Genomic DNA, 26,291 nt, shown 5'->3' on the forward strand with positions numbered 1-26,291 from the left:
TTCTTGTGCTGTGGGAAACACTCTATGTTGTAGGAGACGTGTTTCAGCCAACAGCCATGTGGACATTTAAATGCCTGTTTGAGGCACTCATTTCTCTCAGACAAACTTTTGGCTGGGAGTTCTTTGTGTTTAGACTGAAAATTCTTGGTTTCCACTTAGAATTCTTCTGTTTACGCATATTTACCAACTTTTCCGACCCCCCTCAAACTGACATCATCAAGATAGGGGGGGCGCGACGGCTGTATTCACCACTACATCCGAAGATGAGCAACATCGCCATCCTCGCTAGGTACGGCGTGTGCTTCCGCCACTTGGAGCTCCACAACACAGTGCTGCGCCACAGGGATCTGCACAAGAGCACAGAGGGCAACGACAGAGGGAGCGACGTCGCAGGAGGCACTACCCTCATCAGAGGGTCTACAGACCGAGACTCAGCTTTCTGGACTTCTGAGGAGCAGTGCATATGGAGGCTGAGAGTGAGTTGCCAGATGGTTGCAGACATCTACAGCCTCCTTCATGCCGAGATGCTCCCAGCTGGGCCGAGTGGCATCTCATTATCCGTCGCTGTTAAAATCACCAGTGCCCTCAACTTCTTTGCCTCCGGATCATTCCAGGATGCCACCACTGACATCGTCAGGATCTCTCAGTCGTCTGCACACAAGTGCATAAGGCAGTTCACCGACGGCTTGTTTCGCAGGGCCTTACATATGTCAACTTCCCCATGGACGACCTCAGCCAGTTGGAGAGGGCAATGGGTGCACCCATATAGCAATCCAAACACCTCCACATGAACCAGGACTTATCATCAACAGAAAGGGTTTTTGCTCCTTCAACACTCAGCTCGTTTGTGACCACCACAAAAGATTCCTTCACGTGTGTGCCAGATTCCCTGGCAGCTGCCATGATTCCTTCATTCTGAGGGAATCCAACATCCCGGGCCTCTTCCATGCACCGAACACCCTTAAGGGCTGGCTCCTCAGGGACAAGGGATATCCCCCCTGCACATGTGGCTCATGACACCAATGAGGAACCCCATCAGCGAGCAACAGCGGCGATACAACGACAGCCACATCGCCCCCGGGTCTATAATTGAACATGCGATAGGGCTGCTGAAGATGCGATTTCAGTGTCTCAATCGTTCTGGGGGAACGCTTCAATACGCACCAGCAAGAGTGGGTCGTGTTATAGTATTGTGTTGTGTCCTGCACAACATGGCGCAGTTGAGAAGGCCTCATCCACCATCTACATCTGCCATCGCCATTAAGGAGGAGGAGCAGAATGAACCCATGGGCAGAGCAGCGGCTCACCTGGCTGCTCGTGAGGCCAGGGAGTCACTCATTTGTGAATGGTTCTCGTAAGATCAGAAAGTGAGAAGAGTCCAGTGCTCACACCATCTGGAAAGACCAGCGCCAACACCAGCCCCCCCTCCCCCCTCCCTGCACAAAACAGTCCTGCAACTACACATACACTCAATGTAAAGTGACCCACTGTAAAGTGACCCAATGGGTGGCATCAAGTGTCGCCGTTCATGATGAAACACATGAAAGGGTGCTATCTAAAAGCCAGTCAAGAATGGGCAAGATGTGGCAGTAGTGGTGAGAATGATAACATTTAATGTGACTTTAACAAAAAAACAAATATAAATGAAAAACATGACCGTCTGTCTGACATCCTTGTGCATACCCTTCGCGATCACAAAATCTTAGCCTTTCTCTTCCTACTACTTCTATGTGGTGCATCCCCTATGGCTGCAGCAGAGGTAGTGGCAGCTTGCTCATGTTCATGCCCTGACTGCTTAGATGCCTACGGTCTATGCCCTCTGGGTTTTGAAGCCCGTGAGGGCCCCTCCAAAGACTGCTCCACCTACACCTGTGCAAGGGCTGACTCAGCCACCTGGACAGGAGGCAGCATTGCGGGTACTAGTTGAATGCGGGGCAACTTTGTGAGATGTGGGAGCGCTTTGAGTGGCGTCCCCACTTCCATGTCCCCTTTCACCACCAACCCTCTCGTGGGCCAGGCCCACATCACTCCTACCACCCTGCTGGATAACAGTTGGAGGACATGAGTGATGCCTTGGAATGCCATTTCTAAAGTATCTGTCAGCCTGTTTAAGGCGACAGAATGTTGTTCACCGTGAGTCCGAAAGACCATTGTCGGTGCCCGAAGGGACTCATTTATGAGCCGTGCTTGAAGCTCAAAGGAGGCTAGCTTTCTCTCCATCACAGACATTCCTGCACTTACCTGCAACACTGTCTCAGACAATTCCTCACGTCCCTAAAACGCTATCTCAGAGATTCCCTCCCATACCTGTGCCCCATTCCACTCATGCAGAAGTTGGACTCCTCCATCCTCTGCGTTATTGTGGAGAGTGCACATGGCACCTGTTCCAGTACCTTGCAAATGTACTGCTGTCCCTCGATCATTCTCCTTTTAAAGGATGGCTCCCAGGGTACAGCACCTGCGTCCAGCTGAGCAAAGCCTGGAGAGGAGTGCGCCCACCGACATGGACTCTCCACAGCTGCCCCTGCCACCAGTGTCTGCTCGTGCTCACTTGTATGTGATGACTCACCAGGTGCCAACCCAACTAACTGACTACTAGGACCCATCGAGGTGTGAGTATCTCTGCTGATGGATGGCTCGCTAAGGTGTGACGGTGCGCCCTCAGAGACCTGGAGCTCCTCTGAGGAATCGCCCTCTGCCATCACTGCAGTCATTGAATGGTGTGTAAGAGAACAGAAGGCAATATTAAGCATCATCACAGATGTGTCATGTTGCGATGAGCATACTGAGGTGTTCAATATGCCAAGCATTGTTAACATCAATTCATTTTGTGTGTGATGAATGTTAAAGTTGCATCACCAGACATTTGTGGGATGCCATTCTCGCATCCCTGACGGACAGGCACTCGAGGCTGCGGCTGATCTCCAGGGCTTCCTCCTCCGCGTCTGTGAGGACTATTATTTGTTATGGCCCCTCTCCAGTCCTCGCCCTCTCGCGTGCATTTTGCGCTCTCTTCTAGAAAGGGAGAAAGTACAGACGTGTGAGTGAGTGAGTGCTGGAGAAGTGGCCCACTGATGAATCCATTGCTTTGGGTGAGGCTGGCCGTGAAAGAGGTGCATCAGGGAGTGAGTATGAGACAAAGGCATCACATTGGATGAGGATTGGTAGTGGTGGGGTCACAAATGGGGAGGTGAGGATGTGCTCAGGAAGTGCAGATAAGTTGAGGATGAGCCTTAAGTGGGTATGAGGAGTGATGTGATGGAGTAGTCTTGGCAGTGCAGAATGAGTTGTGGGAGAGGGAGGGGGTGATGTGGAACACGGAATGCAGGAGAATCAGATCGTGTACTCACTTTTGTTGACCTAGTTAGGCCATTGAAACGCTTCCTGCACTGGACCTAAGTGCAGCAGATGTTGCTGCTGCTGGTGACCTCCTCTGCTACCTCGAGCCAGGCCTTCTTAGTGGCAGAAGCAGGGCACTTCCTCCTATCAGCTGGGTAAAACAGTTCCCTCCTCCTCCTCACCCCGGCCAGTCGCACCTGAAGTGAGGCATCATTAAACCTTGGAGCCTTGCCCCTGTGCTGCTCCATTGTGTCATTTCGGTTTTTGCTCCAGCAAAAGCCATTGGACCAATGGCCCTTTAAATAGAGACAGCCTGTCATGTGGGCCTGCAGTCCGCCCACTGTGCAGCTTTCAGATGGCAAACCCGGAAGCCACGTTAAGGGCCACCAATTATCTCGCAATTGCGTGGGGAACGGTAAGATTTTATTATCCGTGTTTGCCGCGCACCCATTGACCCCCCCCCCCCCCGCTACCTTCCCGCCACCAATTGAAAATCGAGCCCCATATCTGGCCATGTGTAGGGGAGGGATAAATACTGAGAAATGTTGAGAGCAAGTAAGACCATTTGAACTATTGTTTGATTTTAAGTTACAATTTTTTTCATCAGGTTTTGAAACACCAAAGGATAAAACCTTTATGAAACTTACTAAAATTAAGAAATGATCAAAAAATTGCTTTTTTTAAAAATAAAGTCATAATTTGGATACCTCTGAGATTTTGTGTTCTTTCTGCTTCATTCCAAATGTGCATCTCTTTTCAAGTATCCATGAAAATTATTATTTTTAATTCCTATGTTTTTCTGTTGTACACCTACAGGAAATATGAATTGTCATTGGTTGCCCTTTAAGCCAGGTTGGTAGGACAGTCATGACTGTAGACTAATCAATAACCACTGTAAATATTGCTCTATAATTAGCTGATAGGTAGTGCCCTGACTTCAAAGCAAGCAACTTCCTTCCCCCAAGGTCCTGTCATACTATAGAGATGCATCTGGTGCCCAGTGCAACTATTGTTGGAGCTTGCTCCTAAACAGTGACAGACAGGCTTTAGCACCAAACATTCTTGGGAATCAAAGCCACAAGTATCTGGTTGAGAGGCATGTTCCACATCACCATTTTGTGTAAATGAATAATACTGAATATTATAAAATAGACATTGTAGAAACTTATGATTCACAGGATTCTCTCAATAATTAATACATTCTTTAAAAAAACTTTGCTATACTTTAAATTCTATTGTAATAACATTACTACATTCTCAAGGTTATAAGTCATTACAAGTCCGCAAACAATTAAAGTGGCCGTAATGAAAAAAAGATCAGACCTTTCCACGTTTCAATTACGTATAGAACAGCCTGTGAAACATGATTCATTATGGATATTATATGACTTCAAATTAGTTAGAACAGATAAACAGAAAATATTTAAGATACAGTTAGAATCAAGGTTAGATAGCTTAAGTGGTCAATTGGCCAGCCTAACCTTACTGTGGCAATTGGCCAACAAAGCTTAGATCTAGTAGACAATTTGGCAAACATATCCAGCATGTATCAAGCACATGGGCTAGATTTCTAAGCCATTGATTGTGAATGGTCAGAAAACTAGCCCATAATAGCTCATGACTGGTTAACCATTATGAATTAAGGCAATTTTTCATTATGGCATTCATGTTTGATTTATTTGGCTTTCGTGTACCTTAAGCATAATTCTGTTCAGTTAAATAGGAAACAAATATAGATAACATGTCTGTGTGGACTTACTTAGGTATACATATTTATAAACATATCCAACTAGATTGTATGGTTCTTTGTTGGTCACATTTAGTAGTTTTTAATGCTTAGTTTTACCTTCACTTCACTGTTCCTAACAGCTTTTGAGTGGCTTTGTCTTTGGCGTGCATACAAAGAGTGACTTATTTTTCGGTTACTAGTTTCTCCTACGTGCCGCTGAATGAAGACTTGCTATTTGACAGCTAGATGCTACTTTCTTTCACTTTAGCCTATGTCTGTTTTTCTCTCCTCTGCCTGCCTGCTGCTGGTGATGGTTTGGCATGCTGACAGAAAACCTTTGCATGCGTGGCCTGTCTAGCTTGTACTCACTGAAAAGGCTCCGTACATCTTATCAGAGTAAGTTATACATGTCTGTAGACCATATTTTATTCTGTTTTTGATGGGTGACTACTATTGTTTTGCCACACTGAGTGCGACTGGCAGAATTAATATTTTGAGTTGCAACTTCTAAGAGAAGAGTTAATATGGTTTCTTGGTGAATAGCTCCTTTTAAAGTAATCATGATTTTCCATAAAAACTATGGAAAAAAGTGATTAAAATGTATTATCCTAATAAAGCTGTTGTACATATTTTGTCACAGCGTCTTGTAAATTTCTCTTTACTTTCACATATGTAAGACTAACACACACCAGTACTGCTCAGTGTGGCAACTGAGTTGCCCGTAAATTGGCTTAAAACAAAAAAATATGGTCTATAATGTGCCCAAATTTTGAGTAGGTTGAGAAAAATTCGGTACATTGGATTCCTGTAATTGTCACTTTGCCAGCTGAAAATGTTTTGGTAAGAATCATATGCCAGAGTAATACTTTGATGAAGAATTTTGCAATAAAATCACTATAAATTTAAAAACAGTTACTCTGTGCTTTGAATGCTGCCGTCCTTTTGCAGAGGTTGTAATTACAATTCCAGTTTTGAGAGATCCACAGACTTAATAAAGTGACAAACAACAATGATAAACCCTCTTAGTAGCAAAAGGGCATCAGACATGAATTCACGAAGAACAAAGTGCATTATGAATTTTGGAACAATTTAAATGACAATACTATAAGTGAAATTAGTAATAAGAGTTGACAACAAGTGGAATCCACTATACGGAGCAAGATATCAGGTTTACCAGTGGTCTCCAACTTATTCAGTCCTCACAGTCAGCTGAACCTTTTTATGGTATTGTGGCTGATAATATGGAAGATGCATATATAATCAGGGTAGAAACGCAAAACAATCCAAATTAGGTTATATTGGTCAGCTCCCTTCTTCATTGCAGATTTTTTTCTGTAAAATGGTTGGGGTTTAACAACATGCCAAGCTTTTATTTGTTCTGTTACTTCTGGTAGTGATTTCAGCTACTTAAATTTTAGCTCATTTTTGGTACACAATGTTCCTGGAAAGGAAAAAAATTGACTCCAATCAGTTTGGACTAAATGAAGCATTGCATTTAAACAAATGTCAATACATTTGTCTTTATTGAATATGCATTGAAGTATGTAAATGTTTTACTAAATCCTACACATTCATAGTTTCTGACGATCGACTTTAGACACCTTTTCTGTGAAAGGACATTGTGAACCACACAATTTAATTGTTGAGAGCGGGTCCAAAATCTGACTGTGGGCCTCTGTTTGGAGACCACTGAGGGTAGATGCATTACAGTACTTTGAAGTGCAACTGCTATGAGTATCCTCATAGCTGAATGGGTTACCCATTAAATATATTAATTAAATTAGGACTGGAGAAATTAGTGCATTTTCATCTGGGCATCTCCCTCCTGAACCAGATACTCATTTAATTTGATTGGTAACGCTAACAGAAGTGGAAACTGATGAGGCTGCATGTGCTTGAGGAAATAATACCATCGAATGGGAATGAGCAAGCTAGGATCAAACTGAGCCAGAGAAAAACATGGTACCGTATGGGTTCTACAATGAACATGCACTATTTGGTTTTCAACTTAACAATGTATGACCTTGTTTTCCTTTGGAACGCAGCTTACTTTTCCTCGTGAATAAGAACTGGTAATAGCCATTTGCCGTTACCAATAATGTTCAGTGGAATGCTGATTTTTCTTTGCCTTTATGATCCTTTAGTTAGAATTTTATCTGACCTTGTGTTTGAACTGCAGTGCAAAAATTGTATTTCTGCCCTATTGCTAGCCGCCATTTAATACAATATATCGAAATTCAATGGTTACCCAATTATCTGCTCCAGCACTGCTGGACAGTAAGGCATCAGGTATAGAACAAAAAGTAGGTACCTAAATAGCCATTAACCTTCAATTTATTGTCAAAATTGACAGAAATGACCTGCGCTCCTGCACTGACAAGAGCATTAATTTTCCTTTCAGTTAAATTTATGACTTTACATTATGCTAACACCAGCATTCAACTTGCACTATTTGCAGAAGCCCAATTGCTTTTGTTGTGACAAAAAATGAGACAGCCAATTACTGGGTGCTGACAAGCCTGCCATCTTAATACATGAATGCTAAATTCCTAGCAATACTGCTACTGTATTGGTCTGCAATAGAATCAAGTGTCCGCTTAAATAAAAACAGAAAATGCTTTAAATACACAACAAGTCAATCAACCTCTGTAAAGAGAAAAGACAGGTTATTAACATTTCAGATGTATAACTCTTCATCAAAACTGAAGACTGAAAGAGTAAACAGGCATTTTTGTAAGGCTGGAAAAGTAAAAAGAGAAAGGGAGAGGAGGAGATAGAATCATAGAAACTTACAGCATAGACGGAGGCCATTCGGCCCATCATGCCTGTGACGGCTCTTTGAAAGAGCTATCCAATTATTCCCATTCTTTGTCTCCCATCTCAGAGCAATCAACAGATACGCCAATCACAGAGAAGGAATAAATGGGTTGAATGGCCAACTCGGCCTCCTCCTGATATTCCCCACCATCACAGAAGCCAGTCTTAAGCCAATTCGATTCACTCCACATAATATCAAGAAACGGCTGAGTGCACTGGATACAGCAAAGGCCATGGGCCCCGACAACATCCTGGCTGTAGTGCTGAAGACTTGTGCTCCAGAACTAGCCGCGCCTCTATCCAAGCTGTTCCAGTACAGCTACAAAACTGGCATCAACCCGACAATGTGGAAAATTGCCCAGGTATGTCCTGTCCACAAAAAGCAGGACAAATCCAATCCAGCCAATTACCGCCCCATCAGTCTACTCTCAATCATCAGCTTCCATCAAAGTGATGGAAAGTGTCGTCGACAGTGCTATCAAATGTCATTTACTCACCAATAACCTGCTCACCGATGCTCAGTTTGGGTTCCGCCAGGACCACTCGGCTTCAGACCTCATTACAGCCTTGGTCCAAACATGGACAAAAGAGCTGAATTTCAGAGGTGAGGTGAGAGTGACTGCCCTTGACATCAAGGCAGCATTTGACCAAGTGTGACATCAAGGAGCTCTAGTAAAATGGCTGGAGTCATACCTAGCACAAAGGAAGATGGTGGTGGTTGTTGGAGGCCAATCATCTCAGCCCCAGCATATTGCTGCAGGAGTTCCTCAGGGCAGTGTCCTAGGCCCAACCATCTTCAGCTGCTTCATCAATGACCTTCCCTCCATCATAAGGTCAGAAATGGGGATGTTCGCTGATGATTGCACAGTGTTCAGTTCCATTCGCAACCCCTTAGATAATGAAGCAGTCTGTGCCCGCATGCAGCAAGACCTGGACAACATCCAAGCTTGGACTGATAAGTGGCAAGTAACATTCCCACCAGACAAGTGCCAGGCAATGACCATCTCCAGCAAGAGAGAGTGTAACCACCTCCCTTTGACATTCAATGGCATTACCATCGCCGAATCCCCCACCATCAACATCCTGGGGGTCACCATTGACCAGAAACTTAACTGGACCAGCCACATAAATACTTGGCTACAAGTGCAGGTCAGAGGCTGGGTATTCTGCAGCGAGTAACTCACCTCTTGACTCCCCAAAGCCTTTCCACCATCTACAAGGCACAAGTCAGGAGCGTAATGGAATACTCTTCGCTTGCCTGGATGAGTGCAGCTCCAACAACACTCAAGCTCGACACCATCCAGGACAAAGCAGCCCACTTGATTGGCACCTCATCCACCACCCTAAACATTCATTCCCTTCACCACCGGTGCACCATGACTGCAGTGTGTACCATCCACAGGATGCACTGCAGCAACTCGCCAAGGCTTCTTCGACACCACCTCCCAAACCCGCGACCTCTACCACCTAGAAAGACAAGGGCAGCAGGCACATGAGAACAAGACCACCTGCACGTTCCCCTCCAAGTCACACACCATCCCGACTTGGAAATATATCGCCATTCCTTCATTGTCACTGGGTCAAAGTCCTGGAACTCCCGACCTAACAGCAACGGGAGAACCATCACTACACAGACTGCAGCAGTTCAAGAAGGCGGCTCATCACCACCTTCTCAAGGGCGATTAGAGATGGGCAATAAATGCTGGCCTCACCAGTGACGCCCACATCCCATTAATGAATTTTTAAAAATGCACACTGGAAGACTGCTGCATTTTTAAAATTTCCTGCAAAATGCAGGTTGCCTTTTTTCTCATTCTTTTTTTTTCTTTTTGCCTTTTTGTGTATGTAAGCTACTTCATAGGGTAGAAATTCGGGGCAGTGGGTGCAGGGTTCAATACTTGCGCCTAAATGATAAGGCCCCTGATATTGGGCCTCATTTCAATAGAGCTGGCATGGCGCGAACAGCCAGCCGGCAAAGCTGAAGATGAAATGAAGATAGCAGTGGCCCTCAGGTAAGTGAAGGCTGGTGGGGGTGAATGGAGGCCTGGAAGGGAGATCAGAAGCCGGGTTACGGGGAAACGGTGGCCAGGGGAATCGGAGACTGGGGAGTACGGAGGCCAGAGAGGATCAGGGAGGGGAGTGGCCCGCGTTGTTTAAATGTGGAGTCTGGAGGAGCATGCCCGCTCCTTCCGGCTCCACATTCAGGTAAATATATTTCAAAAACTTACCTTGCAGGTAGCAAGTGGTCCAAGGTCTGGTTTTCCAAAGGCTCAGACAGCCTCAGCTTTTTTTTTATTCGTTTATGGGATGTGGGCGTCACTGGCAAGGCCGGCATTTATTGCCCATCCCTAATTGCCCTTGAGAAGGTGGTGGTGAGCCGCCTTCTTGAACTGCTGCTGTCCGCGTGGTGAAAGTTCTCGCACAGTGCTGCTAGGAAGGAAGTTCCAGGATTTTGACCCAGCGACGATGAAGGAACGGCGATATATTTCCAAGTCGGGATGGTGTGTGACTTGGAGGGGAACGTGCAGGTGGTGTTGTTCCCATGTACCTGCTGCCCTTGTCCTTCTAGGTGGTAGAGGTCGCGGGTTTGGGAGGTGCTGTCGAAAAAGCCTTGGCGAGTTGCTGCACTGCATCCTGTGGATGGTACACACTGCAGCCACAGTGCGCCGGTGATGAAGGGAGTGAATGTTTAGGGTGGTGGATGGGGTGCCAATCAAGCGGGCTGCTTTATCTTGGATGGTGTCGAGCTTCTTGAGTGTTGTTGGAGCTGCACTCATCCAGGCAAGTGGAGAGTATTCCATCACATTCCTGACTTGTGCTTTGTAGATGGTGGAATGGCTTTGGGGAGTCAGGAGGTAAGTCAATCGCCGCAGAATGCCCAGCCTCTGACCTGCTCTTGTAGCCACAGTATTCACGTGGCTGGTCCAGTTAAGTTTCTGGTCAATGGTGACCCCCAGGATGTTGATGGTGGGGGATTCGGCGATGGTAATGCCGTTGAATGTCAAGGGGAGGTGATTAGACTCTCTCTTGTTGGTCATTGCCTGGCACTTGTCTGGCGCGAATGTTACTTGCCACTTATGAGCCCAAGCCTGGATGTTGTCCAGGTCTTGCTGCATGCGGGCTCGGACTGCTTCATTATTTGAGGGGTTGCGAATGGAACTGAACACTGTGCAATCATCAGCGAACATCCCCATTTCTGACCTTATGATGGAGGGAAGGTCATTGATGAAGCAGCTGAAGATGATTGGGCCTAGGACACTGCCCTGAGGAACTCCTGCAGCAATATGCTGGGGCTGAGATGATTGGCATCCAACAACCACTACCATCTTCCTTTGTGCTAGGTATGACTCCAGCCACTGGAGAGTTTTCCCCCTGATTCCCATTGACTTCAATTTTACTAGGGCTCCTTGGTGCCACACTCGGTCAAATGCTGCCTTGATGTCAAGGGCAGTCACTCTCACCTCACCTCTGAAATACGGCTCTTTTGTCCATGTTTGGACCAAGGCTGTAATGAGGTCTGGAGCCAAGTGCTCCTGGCGGAACCCAAACTGAGCATCAGTGAGCAGGTTATTGTTGAGTAAGTGCCTCTTGATAGCACTGTCGACAACACCTTCCATCGCTTTGCTGATGATTGAGAGTGGGCTAATGGGGCGGTAATTGGCCGGATTGGGTTTGTCTTGCTTTTTGTGGACAGGACATACCTGGGCAATTTTCCACATTGTCGGGTGGATGCCAGTGTTGTAGTTGTACTGGAACAGCTTGGCTAGAGGCGCAGCTAGTTCTGGAGCACAAGACTTCAGCACTACAGCCGGGATGTTGTCGGGGTCCATAGCCTTTGCTGTATCCAATGCACTCAGCCGTTTCTTGCTATCACGTGGAGTGAATCGAATTGGCTGAAGACTGGCTTCTGTGATGGTGGAGATATCGGGAGGAGGCCGAGATGGATCATCCACTCGGCACTTCTGGCTGAAGATGGTTGCAAACGCTTCAGCCTTGTCTTTTGCACTCACGTGCTGGACTCCACCATCATTGAGAATGGGGATGTTTACAGAACCTTCTCCTCCGGTTAGTTGTTTAATTGTCCACCACCATTCACGACTGGATGTGGCATGACTGCAGAGCTTTGATCTGATCCGTTGGTTGTGGAATCGCTTAGCTCTGACTCTGGCATGTTGCTTCCGGTGTTTAGCATGCATGTAGTCCTGAGTTGTAGCTTCACCAGGTTGGCACCTCATTTTTCGGTACGCCTGGTGCGAGCAGGATTTTTAAAAAGCAAAATATAATTAAGAAAAAGGGCCAGAAATGGCCTTAAACCACTTAATTGAATGTCACTGTGCCATTTAAATGAGATCCCTCCTGTATCTCACTCCCTAGAAACCCTGGAGATCTGGTTTCCTGGACATGGTTTGAACTTGACATCCTACACACCCCCATGTTGAGAAATTGCATGCAAGACATCTCCGGCCCCTTTTGCATAGGTTAATGAAGTTCTGATGCCTGTTCCAACCCTGACCGGAAACTTGAACTGGACAGTGTATAGAAGGAGACCTATTGAGCTGATCACTGCCAAATTTCCTGCTCCATTGCACCTTATCTGCACCCATCTTCAGAGTGCAATGGAGATCATAATTAGCTAGGATTACCTAGTACCCAAACAAAAAGGTGACAGTCATGCCTATGTCCTGGCTTGTTATGAACAAAGAACCTGGAGGTGAAAGGACATAGACCGTTATGTTTTTTTAAAATTCATTCATAGGATGTGGGTGTCGCTGGCAAGGCCAGCATTTATTGCCCATCCCTAATTGCCCTTGAGAAGGTGGTGGTGACAACTGAGTGGCTTGCTCGGCCATTTCAGAGGGCAGTTAAAAATCAACCACATTGCTGTGGGTCTGGAGTCACATATAGGCCAGACCATGTAAGGACGGCAGGTTTCCTTCCCTAAAGGACATTAGTGAACCAGGTGGGTTTTTACGACAATCCGGTAGTTTAATGCCACCATTACTGATACTAGTTTTTTTAATTCCAGATTTTATTTAATTAATTGAATTTAAATTCCCCAGCTGCCGTGGCGGGATTTGAACTCATGACTCCGTATTATTTGTCCAGACCAAACTATCAAAGTTTCAAGAAACTTGATAAAACATACCTCTGTAGATATAATGGAAGATTTTACATTCAGTCTAAGGGATATATATTATCCTACTTCGAAAAATGATTTAACTTTTAGATACTGGGTACAGTTTGTGCTTTATGGGACCAATCCCATGTTTTGTAGGAGCCCTATTTGTTTCGGAGTTTGCTCATCCTTATTACGCACACCAGATCCTGAAATGAGCAACATTATATAGGTCTGGTACAAGGTAGTCTGTAGTTGAAACCAAATACTCCAGTTGAGGAACAATAATTTGGTAGTCTCTAATGCAATATCTGTCAAGCTGTGCTCATTCTCACTAAACAAAATAACTGATATCGAAATCCTGGCTCAATCATCACAAAACTCAGCAAATTTGCAAAGAATTTTTTGAGGATCATTTGTAAGCCAAGTTTGTTCAGGTTCATGTATTTCATTGGCCTTTGGGTTCATGTATAATATAGTTAGGAATAATGCCAAATAATATACCTAAGAAGTTCTTTAAAGATCATCTTTAATATTTGATTTTCTTTTTTTAAATTACATCCCTAGGATTAGGCAAAAAAAGGAAGCTTATGTCAGACACCAAGAGCAGAAAGCCAAGAGGAGTATGGAAAGTGCAGGGGTGAAATTAAAAAGGAAATTAGGAAAGCAAAGAGAGGGCATGAAAAAATACTGGCAAGTAAAATTAAGGAAAACCCAAAAATGTTTTATAAATACATTAATAGCAAGAGGAAAACTAAGGAAAGAGTAGGGCCTATTAGAGACCAAAAAGGTAACCTATGTGTGGAGGCGGAAGATGTGGATATGGTTCTTAATGAATACTTTGCAGCCGTCTTCACAAAAGATGGGGACGATGCAGAGATTGTAATTAAAGAGGAAGAGTGTGAAATATTGGATGGGATAAACTCAGTGAGAGAGGAAGTATTGAGGGGTTTAGCATCTTTGAAAGTAGATAAATTGCCAGACCGGGTTGAAATGTATCCCAGGCTGCTAAGAGAAGCAAGGGAGGAAATAGAGGAGGCTCTGACCATCATTTTCCAATCCTCCCTGGCTACAGGCGTGGTGCCAGAGGATTGGAGTACTGCTAACGTTGTACTGTTGTTTAAAAAGGGAGAAAGAGGTAGACCGAGTAATTATAGGCCAGTCAGTCTAACCTCAGTGGTGGGCAAATTATTGGAATCGATTCTGAGGGACAGCATAAATCGTCATCTAGAAAGGCACGGGTTAATCAAGGACAGTCAGCATGGATTTGTTAAGGGAAAGTCGTGTCTGACTAACTTGATTAAATTTTTTGAACAGGTAACAAGGAGGGTCGATGAGGGTAACGTATTTGATGTAGTGTACATGGATTTTAGCAAGGCTTCTGACAAGATCCCACATGGCAGAATGGTCAAAAAAGTAAAAGCCCATTGGATCCAAGGGAAAGTGGCTAGTTGGATCCAAAATTGGCTCAGTGGTAGGAAGCAAAGGGTAATGGTTGACAGGTGTTCTTGCGACTGGAAGGCTGTTTCCAGTGGGTCCCGCAAGGCTTAGTACTAGGTCCCTTGCTTTTTGTGGTATATATTAATGATTTGGACTTGAATGTGGGGGGCTTCATCAAGAAGTTTGCAAATGATACAATAATTGGCCTTGTGATTGATAGTGAGGAGGAAAGCTGTAGACTGCAGGAAGATATCAATGGACTGGTCAGGTGGGCAGAAAAGTGGCAAATGGAATTCAATCCAGAGAAGTGTGAGGTAATGCATTTGGGGAGAGCAAACAAGGCAAGGGAGTACACAATAAATGGGAGGATACTGGAGGTGTAGAGGAACAGAGGGACCTTGGAGTGCACATCCACAGATCCCTGAAGGTAGCAAGACAGGTAGATAAACATAGAAAACAGGAGCAGGAGTAGGCCATTTGGCCCTTCAGGCCTGCTCCGCCATTCAGTATGATCATGGTTGATCCTCTCTCTCAATACTATATTCCCGCTCTCCCCCCATACCCCTTGATGCCTTTTGTGTCTAGAAATCTATCTATCTCCTTCTTAAATATATTCAGTGACTTGGCCTCCACAGCCTTCTGTGGTAGAGGTTCACCACCCTCTGAATGAAGAAATTTCTCCTCATCTCAGTCCTAAATATCCTACCCCAAATCCTGAGACTGTGACCCCTCGTTCTGGACCCCCCCAGCCAGGGGAGACATTCTCCCTGTATCCAGTCTGTCGAGCCCTGTCAGAATTTTATATGTTTCAATGAGATCCCCTCTTATTTTTCTAAACTCGAGTGAATACAGGCCGAGTCGACCCAATCTCTCCTCATACAACAGTCCTGCCATCCTAGGAATCAGTCTGGTGAACCTTCGCTGCACTCCCTCTGTGGCAGGTATATCCTTTCTTAGGTAAGGAGACCAAAACTGCACACAGTACTCCAGGTGTGGTCTCACCAAGGCCCCGTATAACTGCAGTAAGACATCCTTGCTCCTGTACTCAAATCCTTGCAATGAAGGCCAACATACCATTTGCCTTCCTAACTGCTTGCTGCACCTGCATGTTTGCTTTCATTGACTGGTGTACAAGGACACCCAGGTTCTTTTGCACATCAACATTTCCCAATCTATCACCATTTAAATAATACTCTGCCTTTCTGTTTTTCCTTCAAAGTGGATAACTTCACATTTATCCACATTATACTGTATCTGCCATGTATTTGCCCACTCACTCAACTTGTCTAAATCACCTTGAAGCCTCTTTGCATCCTCCTCACAACTCACAATCTCACCTAGTTTTGTGTCGTCAGCAAACTTGGAAATATTACATTTGGTTCCCTCATCCAAATCATTGATATATATTGTGAATAGCTGGGGCCCAAGCACCGAAACCTGCGGTACCCCACTAGTCACTGCCTGCCACCCCGAAAAAGACCCATTTATTCCTATTCTGTTTCCTGTATGTTAACCAATTTTCAATGCATGCCAGTATATTACCACCAATCTCAGGTGCTTTAATTTTGCACACTAACCTCTTATGTGGGACTTTATCAAAGGCCTTCTGAAAATCCAAATAAACCACATCCACTAGTTCTCCCTTATCTATTCTACCAGTTACATCCTCAAAAAACTCCAGTAGATTTGTCAAACATGATTTCCCTTTCATAAATCCATGTTGACTTTGTCTAATCCCTTTGATATTTTCTAAGTGTCCTGTTATCACATCCTTTATAATAGACTCTAGCATTTTCCCTACTACTGATGTTAGGCTAACAGGTGTGTAGTTCCCTGTTTTCTCTCCCTCTTTTTTTAAATAGCAGGGTTACATTTGCCACCCTCCACTCTGTAGGAACTGTTCCATAATCTATAGAATTTTGGAAGATGACAACCAATGGATCCACTATTTCCATGGCTACCTCTTTTAGTACTCTGGGATGCAGATTATCAGACCCTGGGGATTTATCGGCTTTCAGTCCCATTAATTTCTCCAGCACTTTTTTTATTAATACTAATTTCCGTTAATTCCTCCTTCTCACTAGTCCCTTGGTTCCCTAGCATTTCTGGGAAGTTATTTGTGTCCTCTTCCGTGAAGACAGAAGGTGGTTAAAAAGGCACACGGGATCCTTTCCTTTATTAGCCAAGGCATAGAATATAAGAGCACGGAGGTTATGCTAGAACTAGAGTACAGTGTACAGTTCTGGTCACCACGTTACAGGAAAGATGTGATTTCACTAGAGAGGGTACAAAGGAGATTTAAGAGGATGTTGACAGAGCTGGAGAATTTTAGCTATGAGAAAAAATTGGATAGGCTGGGATTGTTTTCTTTGGAACAAAGGAGGCTGAGGGAAGATTTAATTGAGGTATATAAAATTATGACGGGACTAGATAGAGTGGATAGGGAGGACCTATTTCCCTTAGCAGAGGGGTCTGTGACCAGGGGGCATAGATTTAAAGTAATTGGTAGAAGGATTACACGGGAGCTACGTAGAAATTTTTTCACCCAGAGGATGGTGGGGGTCTGGAACTCACTGCCTGAGGGTGGTAGAGGCAGAAACCCTCAACTCATTTAAAAAGTACTTGGATGTGCACTTCAAGTGCCGTAACCTACAGGGCTACGGACCAAGTGCTGTAAGGTGGGATTAAGCTTGATAGCTCTTTATCGGCCGGCACGGATACGATGGGCCAAATGGCCTCCTTCTGTGTCATAACTTTCTATGATTTTATGACTCTATCTCTCTCATTCCCTTCATTGTCCAATTTGAAATGCTGCTCTTACAGCATTAAGCCCTGGCTGCTGTGAAGATATGTTTTGACATTTGCTTCCCTCTAGTTATTTGCTTATGTGTGTATGTATGTTTGGAATGAATGAGGCTCATGATGTTGAATCCTTTTTTCAGAGAGATGTAAATACGAATAATTCAGATACCAACACAATCCTCTGCTATGTGTTAAAGACTAGGCATTAAATTCAATTTTTATTGAAGTCAGTGTTGTACCCATCTGGACCCACAGCCTTGCCCCCTTCTGCATGAAGCTAAAAGGTAGATAAATGTCCTGTAGAGTAATGAACCTGCATTCAGCTTCATTCCAATATTAACATGGAAGATTAATCAGTCATTATACAGTGATTTTTCCAAGGTAAGACAAAATATACAACGGTCCCATATAAGGAAGAATGTTGGTACCTCTGCACAAAGAAATCTAAATGTTTAGACTCCTGGCAAACAAAACCAGTGTTTGCTTCAGATCATATCGTATTCCATCAAGGACATTGGGTATGTCTACAGCTCCATTTCCTGCTAGGGTACTGGCCAAGCTGAGTTGGGCAATGCACATACGAATTACAAACATATAAATTAAGAGTAGGAGTAGACCATCCGGCCCCTCGAGCCTGTTCTGCCATTTGGTAAGATCATGGCTGATCTGATTGTGGCACAACCCTACTTTCCCGTGTACCTACTATAACCTTTGACTCCCTTGTTAATCAGGATTCTATCTAACTCAGCCTTAAAAATATTCAATGACCCTGCCTCCACCGCTCTCTGGGGAAGGGAGTTCCATAGACTCACGACCCTCTGAGAGAAAAAAATTCTCCTCATCTCCGTCTTAAATGGGAGACCCCTTATTTTTAAACTGTGTCCCCTAGTTCTAGTCTCTCCCACAAAGGGAAACATCCTCTTAGCATCTACCCCTTCAAGTCCCCTCGGGATCTTATATTTTCAATAAGATCACCTCTCATTCTTCTAAACTCCAGTGTATACAGGCCCAACTTGTCCAACCGTTCCTCATAAGATAACCCCCTCATCCCAGGAATCAGTCGAGTGAACCTTCTCTGAACCGCCTCCAAAGCAATTATGTCCTTCCTTAAATAAGGAGACTGAAACTGCACACAGTATTCTAGATATGGTCTCACCCATGCCCTGTACAACTGTAGCAAAACATCTCTACTTTTATATTTCATTCCCCTTGTAATAAATGACAACATTCCATTTGCCTTCTTAATCACTTGCTGTATCTGCATACTAACTTTTTGTGATTCATGTACTAGAACACCAAGATCCCTCTGTACCTCAGAGTTCTGCAATCTCTCTCAATTTAAATAATATACTGCTTTTCTATTCCTCCTGCCAAAGTGGACAAGTTCACATTTTCCCACATTATACTCCATCTGCCAAATTTTTGCCCACTCACTTAACCTATCTATACCCCTTTGCAGACTCATTATGTTCTCTTCACAACTTACTTTCCTACCTACCTTTGTATCGTCAGCAATTTAAGCAACCATACATTCGATCAGAGTTTTCAATTTGCCTTTAGATCCGAACAGGGTGACCTTTGTCTTGTTGATGCTGAAGGTTTAATCATTTTCGTTAAGCCATCCAAGAATTGACAGATTCTCCTCTGAAAGAGAAATAGAATTTGAGCCAGATCTCAAAGTACCACACAGAACCCCCATCTGATCTGCATGCATTGATGCCGTTTGCAAATATTGTAGTAAAAATAACTTTGTTTTGATAAGCATACAAATAAGATTCAACGCACATGAATGAATCAACTGAAATATGGAATTACGTTCACTCATCACACTGGACATCGTTCATAGACGAGCTTTTAGAATCGTAACAGCACAGAAGGAGGCCATTCGGCCCATCAAGCCTGTGCCGGCTCTTCGTAAGAGCTTTACTCTCTTTTGTGTCAAAAACTACCCTACTATGTAGATTCCTCATTCATCAGTTGGATCACTGACTGGCGTGGAATTGGCCCAAATAGAACAGGAAGATCCCATGTTTGATCCCTAGTTCGCACTGCTTTTGTTGATTTTACTTTGAAGCAGCAGATGGGGTGTTACAATTCTCCTCAGCGTCCCTGGGCGAGAGAGGAAAACGTCAACTGGAATCCCACACCTGGCCTTCACCAGTGTCCCGTTACTCCTGGAACACCAGGTGAGGACCAAAATCAACCTCAGCCACAATGCCCTCTACGATCGAATAGCCTGATGACAAAACCTTATTTTGGCACAGACAGAAATAATGACCATTTGTTCTGCACATTATTCGGCTGTTTTTGTTCCACTTTAATTGTTAAAGCATGTTTAGAGAACACAGCAATTGAAATGTTTGACATTGAAGTTTGAAAAATATCTTCGTCGGTTGATACCAGAGGACAGTCGGCATTTGTGGAACTTTTACTCCTGGAAGAACCAGCGCCTTCAGGAGAGGAGGCTAGAGAGCTGGTCAACTAAAGGAAAAATTCAATGAGCACAAAACAGATTCCTTTAACAGAAGACAGAGTGATGTAAGCAGACTGTGTTTTATAGCACTCCCCAGTCTCAGACAGAACAAACCTTCCTGCTATTTGATGATAGTCTCATTTTTCATAGTGACTTCAATCACTGCAGTAAAAGAAACTGGAGCTGATATAATTAATGTTCATTACAGTGACATTAGAGCTGAATATCAACACAATCCAAACTGTGCAGCACCACACTTTTAGTCACTTCTACCACTGATACAAAGATATCATTATTTTCGAGACGCAGAAGCTTGGATTGTCTCGGGAGTTTGAACGTATTTTGGTTCTGTGTTTTTATAGACCATTCTTCTCTCTATAATCTCACCCTGTATCTTATACACAGACCTCTAACCTCTGGCATCCAGAAGCTGTAGGGTGTATTCTGTCCTTGTAGAGGTGTCTATCAGAGGGATTAACGCTTACCGTAATCGTTGTAGTCTTGTGCTACAAAATCAAATTCTATTTGAAATGGTGGACACAGACTGATGGCTTACACACAAAAGCAAATAAAGTATTTACATAAATTAAACAGTCATAAAAGACGCAGGAAATCAGCAAATACTGACATTACTGTATATAAACATACTAACAGTGAACAGGGCAGGATTGTTTGTGTCGGATATACAAATCCGTACATTGGAGCTATTGCATATCTTTCACATCAAAGTAGTACCAGCTATTAATTGCATCAAGGACACAAACCCATTTGGTCCTTTGGTCAAAACACTGCCTGAACCCTAAATAAACAGAACAGTTTTAGGGATCTTAACTTCCATTCTAGATCTTATTTTCTTCTTTCTGGTCAAATGATCCTTAGCAGAGTAGAATTCTGTTCGGTGCAATGTTTCTATGAAGGACTAGCTGGCTCCTATTAAGCCCCTTTCTGTGCTATTTAACAATATAATGAACTGGTTTCACTAACCTGTTTAAAATGAATGGGTTAACTCCTGCATTAAGATATTGCAGAAAGGAATTTTGTTGCCTGTGTTTAACACATTCCTACAAGACCATAGAATTTATAGCACAGAAACAGGCTATTCGGCCCAACTGGTCTGTCCCGATGTTTATCCTCCACACAAGCCTACTTCAACCAACCCTATCTCAATAGGTGATTGTAATTTTGACTCGATGATCTTTTAACTCTCTACAGAGCCCAAGTTGGCATGTCTAGTCATGTGATAGGTAAGGAAAGTATCAGGCTCGCAGGTAAAGCCCTCCAGGGTCAAATAACCTGTTGACACTCGCTAACTAGGCTCTTACATTTTCTTTTATTCCTTCTCGAGATGTGGGCATCACTGGCAATGCCAGTATTTATTACCCATCCCTAGTTGCCTTTAGAACATGGTGGTGGACCATCTTAAACTGCTGTGGTAGTTTCGTACAACCGATTTGGTACAACTGAGTGGCTTGCTAAGCCACTTCAGAGGGCAGTTAGGAGTCAACAATCCAATACCTTATTATTTCCAGTTTTTAAAAAAAAATTAAATTTGAATTCTCAAACTGCCATGGTGGAATATGAACTCAAGTTTTCATAGCTCGCAGGAATGAAAAGAAAAGGGGGAAAAAAACTAGAAACTGACATTATACCATTCAAAAACATCGAGGAAACCAATCCCATCTTTTGGGTACATTCCTTAAATATGACTGCATCACCTGGCTCTCACCAATTCTCCAGCCACTGTAAACTTCAACTGTGAATTTGGGAATCCCATATTGCAGCTTTGGGTAACCTTTATCTCAAGTTTTCTTGTGGAAATGCAAACTCCTAGAATACTTCAAATTAAAGCTGCAACTTCAACCGAAATGTAGCCTATTTTAAAAAAAAATACACCTAGCCAAAATGAAGATATAATAGTAGATTTTCTATGATATTCACCTCTGCAGTTACCCTTTAAGAAGTTGTTTCTACTTCTATCTTCAGGTACAGGCAGAAATGCCTTTTATGGCCTAAGGGTGCCATTTTCAAAGGTGGAAATGACTGAGAGAATTTAGGACAGGCGACATCGTCCGTTTCTAAACCTGTCACTTGTATGGCGACACAAGTTGGAGAACAAGTGCTTCTCCTCCCACCGTCACTTTCGGCAGAGTTCTAGCGTTCCTTCTTGCTAACATTTCTCAGTGTCAGCAGATTTTGCCTTTCTCTTAAACTACTATGGTTTTCATTCACTTCCATACCTATCCTGTGATCCCACTTTTTACAGTAATATTCTTACTTTAACTTTGAGCTCTTCTTTAAATCATCCAACTTTTATCTCACTTCTGCCCAGGTGCTGGCCAGAATTTGCCATCACTCTTCCATGCTCCCATGCCTCCCTTCTACTTCACAAATGTAATGCCTGACTTCCCTCCCACAAGTAAAACCCTTAAAATGATTCAAGACGGAGCTCAGCAGGACAACAAGGCCTGGTCGGTCAAACACAATCCCTCCTGGCATGGGGTCATTTCCTAGTACTGTATGCACTTTGATCCCGATTAAACTTGAGGTGGGAATTGGGAAGGTTGGGGCTAATGTGAGCAGCAAACCCCCTTGTCCTGGGCAGTATGAGGTCTGGGCGATTTTAACAAGTGCTCTGAATTATATTGGCCACCTTTGTGAGGTTCAGTGAACCCTTTTCGGCATTGTGTGGATGTTCTTGGGTGGCGTAGTGTCTCTGCCGCTTTCCTCCAGATAGCCTATACAACCCTCTTATGGGGCTTCCTGCCCTCAGTGCCTATGAGACAGTCCCACCTTACCATGACATCTGCCAGCAGCATCTCCACAGATGCATCTGAAAACCTTTGCGCTGCCACATCCGAGACTGGTTCTCCTTCGGTGTCTGGAGCTGTAAAAATGCAAGGTCCCATTTTCAAAGGCCATACCAGAATGTAGGAAGGCAAGTGGTATGTTGGCCTTTATTGCAAGGGGGTTGGAGTACAAGAGTAAAGAAGTCTTGCTACAATTGTATAGTGCCTAAGTGAGTCGGCACCTAGAGTACTGTATACAGTTTTGGTCTCCTTACTTAAGGAAGGATACACTTGCCTTAGAGACGGTGCAACAAAGGTTCACTAGATTGAGTCCTGGGATGAGAGGGTTGTCCTATGAGGAGAGATTGAGTAGAATGGGCCTATAATCTGGAGTTTAGAAGAATGAGAGGTGATCTCATTGAAACATATAAGATTCTGAGTGGGCTTGACAGGGTAAATGCTGAGAGGCTGTTTCCCCTGGCTGGAATCTAGATCTAGGGAGCATAGTCTCAGGATAAGGGGTCGGCCATTGAAGACTGAGATGAGGAGGAATTTCTTCACTCAGAGGGTTGTGAGTCTTTGGAATTCTCTACTCCAGAGGGCTGTGGAAGCTCAATTGTTGATATATTCAAGGCTGAGATCGATAGGAACTCCCTACCTAACAGCACTGTGGGAGAACCTTCACCACACGGACTGCAGCGGTTCAAGGCGGCGGCTCACCACCACCTTCTCAAGAGCAATTAGGGATGGGCAATAAATGCTGGCCTTGCCAGCGACACCCACATCCCTTGAACAAATAAAAAAAAAGATAGATTTTTGGAATCTAAGGGAATCAAGGTATATGGGGATCGGGTAGGAAACTGGAATTGAGGTTGAAGATCAGCCATGATCTTATTGAATGGCAGAGCAGGCTAGAGGGGCTGTAAGGCCTTCTCCTGCTCCTAATTCTTATGTTCTTATTTCCCTTCCTCCCAGACGTACCATGTCAATGAAGGTTAGTTTTCTGACCTCCAAACTGCAGTGCATGGCTAATGAGGGTTCTGGGAGGAAATAGCAGCAGGTTAGCAACAGTATCACATTGGCAGGCATTAAGATTACCCCACCAATGGGTGGAGAATCCAAGTCCTTGATTCATTTTGACATGATTTGTCATTATGTCTGTGTTTGTTTACCAATAACTGGGTTGTCAAAAACCTTTTCAGAAAAAAGTGACCTTTAAGTGATTAACCTTTTTTCACCAAGTTTTATTAAACAGATAGACATTCACTTATTCAAAAAGAATTACAAAAGCAATGTTTTCATGTGTGATAATGTTTCTAGTAGTGCTTTTAGCAGTTATTAAAAATATGCAACAGATGAAATAGTTTTGTTATTTTTCCTAATAATTTTAAGTGTAGGTACTTTTTTAAATTTTAGCACATATTTACCTATCAGGTTCAGTCAGTCTACATTGTGATCACAGTGAGGGAGAAATTCAACCTTGTTATGCCTCAATCCCTTAACGACTGTTTGACAGACAGTAGCAATTTACTGTACCAAAGCGCACACAGAGTAACAATTTATCTTGGCTTAATAACTGATTTATATCTAGCCTTAATTTGTAATAAAGAGATGAAAGAATTTCCTCCAATCTAACTTCAAAATAAACAATCCATATTGGTAATTTTGCTGCAAATCTGCTTCGCCTTTGCAAGAAATACAAAGTACAAATGGTTAGACTAGCCTATAAATTCGGGCACGCCCATTTTTGGGCGTGAAGGGGCGCAGGATTCATTTCCTGCGCCTGAATGGTAAGGTTCCCAATATTGTTCCTCGGGCCTCATTTCCATGCAGCTGCGCAGAGCTGCCGGTGAAGCGCAAGTGAAGATCGATAAGTGAGGAAGGATGGGCAATCAGGCTGGGAAGAATGGGCAATCGAGTAAGGAGGTAGTGGTGGCCGAGAGGGGGAGCGGCCCGCGTTCTTTTAACGTGGGGTTGGGAGGAGCACTCTTACTCCTCCCGGCTCCACATTCAGATAAATATATTTTAAAATGTTACCTTGTTGGTTGCGGTCTAACAGGCGGTTCCTTTAAGCTGCATTTAGACCTGGTTTTCCTGAGTCCAGCCGGCTCTGGCTGTGGCTCTGGGCAAACCACTTTTGCAGTGGGGGCCTCAAACAGGCATTAGGCTTACCTGGGCCTCTTCTGGAGCCGACCGGCACTGGGCATCACTGCCGCAAACGGCAGTTAAAATCGTGTAGTACCCAGTTACACTAAACACTGTTAAAACACTTACTTAGGACCTCAACAGCACGCAAGTAGAAATGGCAGTGCAGCTCTACAGTCTTATTCTTTCCAAAGAAAGTGTACAATTCGCTGTATTGTAGACTCTACCCAACCCATTTAATCTCTAGGAAAGGTTCTGAAATGTTTCTCCAGCAGCTTCTAATCCAAATAATAAATTGTTGCTAAAGTACAGAACTCAATGTTGCTTACACATTATGTCTTAGGAACATGGCCATTCCAGTTCTTGTATCAGTAAATCAGCAAAAAAAAATCAACTCTTGCCTACAGCTGCAGTGAAATCAAAAGTATTTAACTTTCATTTATCTGAATTATTCTGGAGACAGACATTTGTTTGGACAAATCATTTCTTTCTTGTCAGAATTAAAGTGAAACGGCAACATGAACAAAGTTTTCAAAACTCTTGACTCAGATCATCAAATCTTGGCTTATGTATATCTAATATTTATAACAATGCACAACCTTACCAATAATGCCTTATTCTGTAGGAATTATTGTTCCAGAATCCTTCAATCATTTATCATTATATAGCCTAGGGATATATTTTCGTAAGGGTATTAAGAATGTTTTTCTTTAACCATATCCAGTAGCATGATGATTATTTATTCCTGTTTCTAGGCTTGACTGAACTTGTGGATAGTCCTGTATCACTGGAGATTGAACGCTGCAAATCACCCACCTCAGGTAAAGGTAATCAGCTTCTGTCCATCATTATTAGTAGCTGTCTATGGCCCAGCATTGTTTCATTATATCTATGCAAGATATTGTGCATATTACAAATCACTCATACCTCTAGCATTAGATAAGAGTTATTCCAAAGAGGCTGAAATTTGATAGCACAGACAGTAGCGGGCTCTCTGCTCAACCAGATAAACATGGATTCACATCCTCAAACCCATTTTCTATTGGTATGGATGAGTTATTGGCCTGAGACATCTACGCACTGTTTCCTGAACCTATTGTAAGTGCTATTTCTACAAGCTGATCTCAAAGCAGTCAAAATAGACAGTGAGTCCTACAGAAAATATAAATGAGAAAAAAAATCAAGAATTTAAAAGTAAATTAATGCAGTTGAATAAAATAGAAAAAATATATATTCTCCACACTGTCAATTTGGTAGACTTTAGGAAAAAAAGTATTACATATCTTTCAATGATTACTTCCTGTACAGGCTGCATTAGGAAGGAAGTAGTATTATTTCAATGAAAAATACTCCTTGAAATTTGCACAAAGCTTACTATTAGTGTAGCTAGTACACTGCACAAAATTGATTCTTTCTGTATAGCAGAATACTATGGCGGTGAAATCCAACTTCGGTGGATCGGCCATTCATCATAAAACCTGCTCGATTTCCCTTTCCATAATGGACAGGAAAATTGTGCAGGGTGTATAACGGGCAGGCGATCTGCTACTGTTTTGTGCCCCCACTGAAGTTGAATTTCAGCCTTTACATGTCCATTTCTGTCTGGACCAAACTATGTGGTTACATGGCCAAATTGGATAAGTT

At 43.5% G+C, this 26,291-nt stretch overlaps 1 protein-coding gene across 2 annotated transcripts in view; it reads left to right on the forward strand.

Moving 5' to 3' along the window:
- The window catches only part of LOC137326962 (syntaxin-binding protein 5-like), a 398,728-nt gene that overhangs the window by 299,210 nt on the left and 73,227 nt on the right, over positions 1–26,291 (forward strand). Inside the window, exons 20-21 of one of the 2 annotated variants that reach the window (XM_067992335.1) lie at positions 5,399–5,464; positions 25,403–25,468. In XM_067992335.1, the coding sequence (XP_067848436.1) occupies positions 5,399–5,464; positions 25,403–25,468 (132 nt within the window). The remainder of the gene's footprint in view (positions 1–5,398; positions 5,465–25,402; positions 25,469–26,291) is intronic. The other variant, XM_067992336.1, reaches the window with a different exon arrangement.

This window comes from Heptranchias perlo, chromosome 11, assembly GCF_035084215.1.
Source record: "Heptranchias perlo isolate sHepPer1 chromosome 11, sHepPer1.hap1, whole genome shotgun sequence".
NCBI lineage: Eukaryota > Metazoa > Chordata > Chondrichthyes > Hexanchiformes > Hexanchidae > Heptranchias > Heptranchias perlo.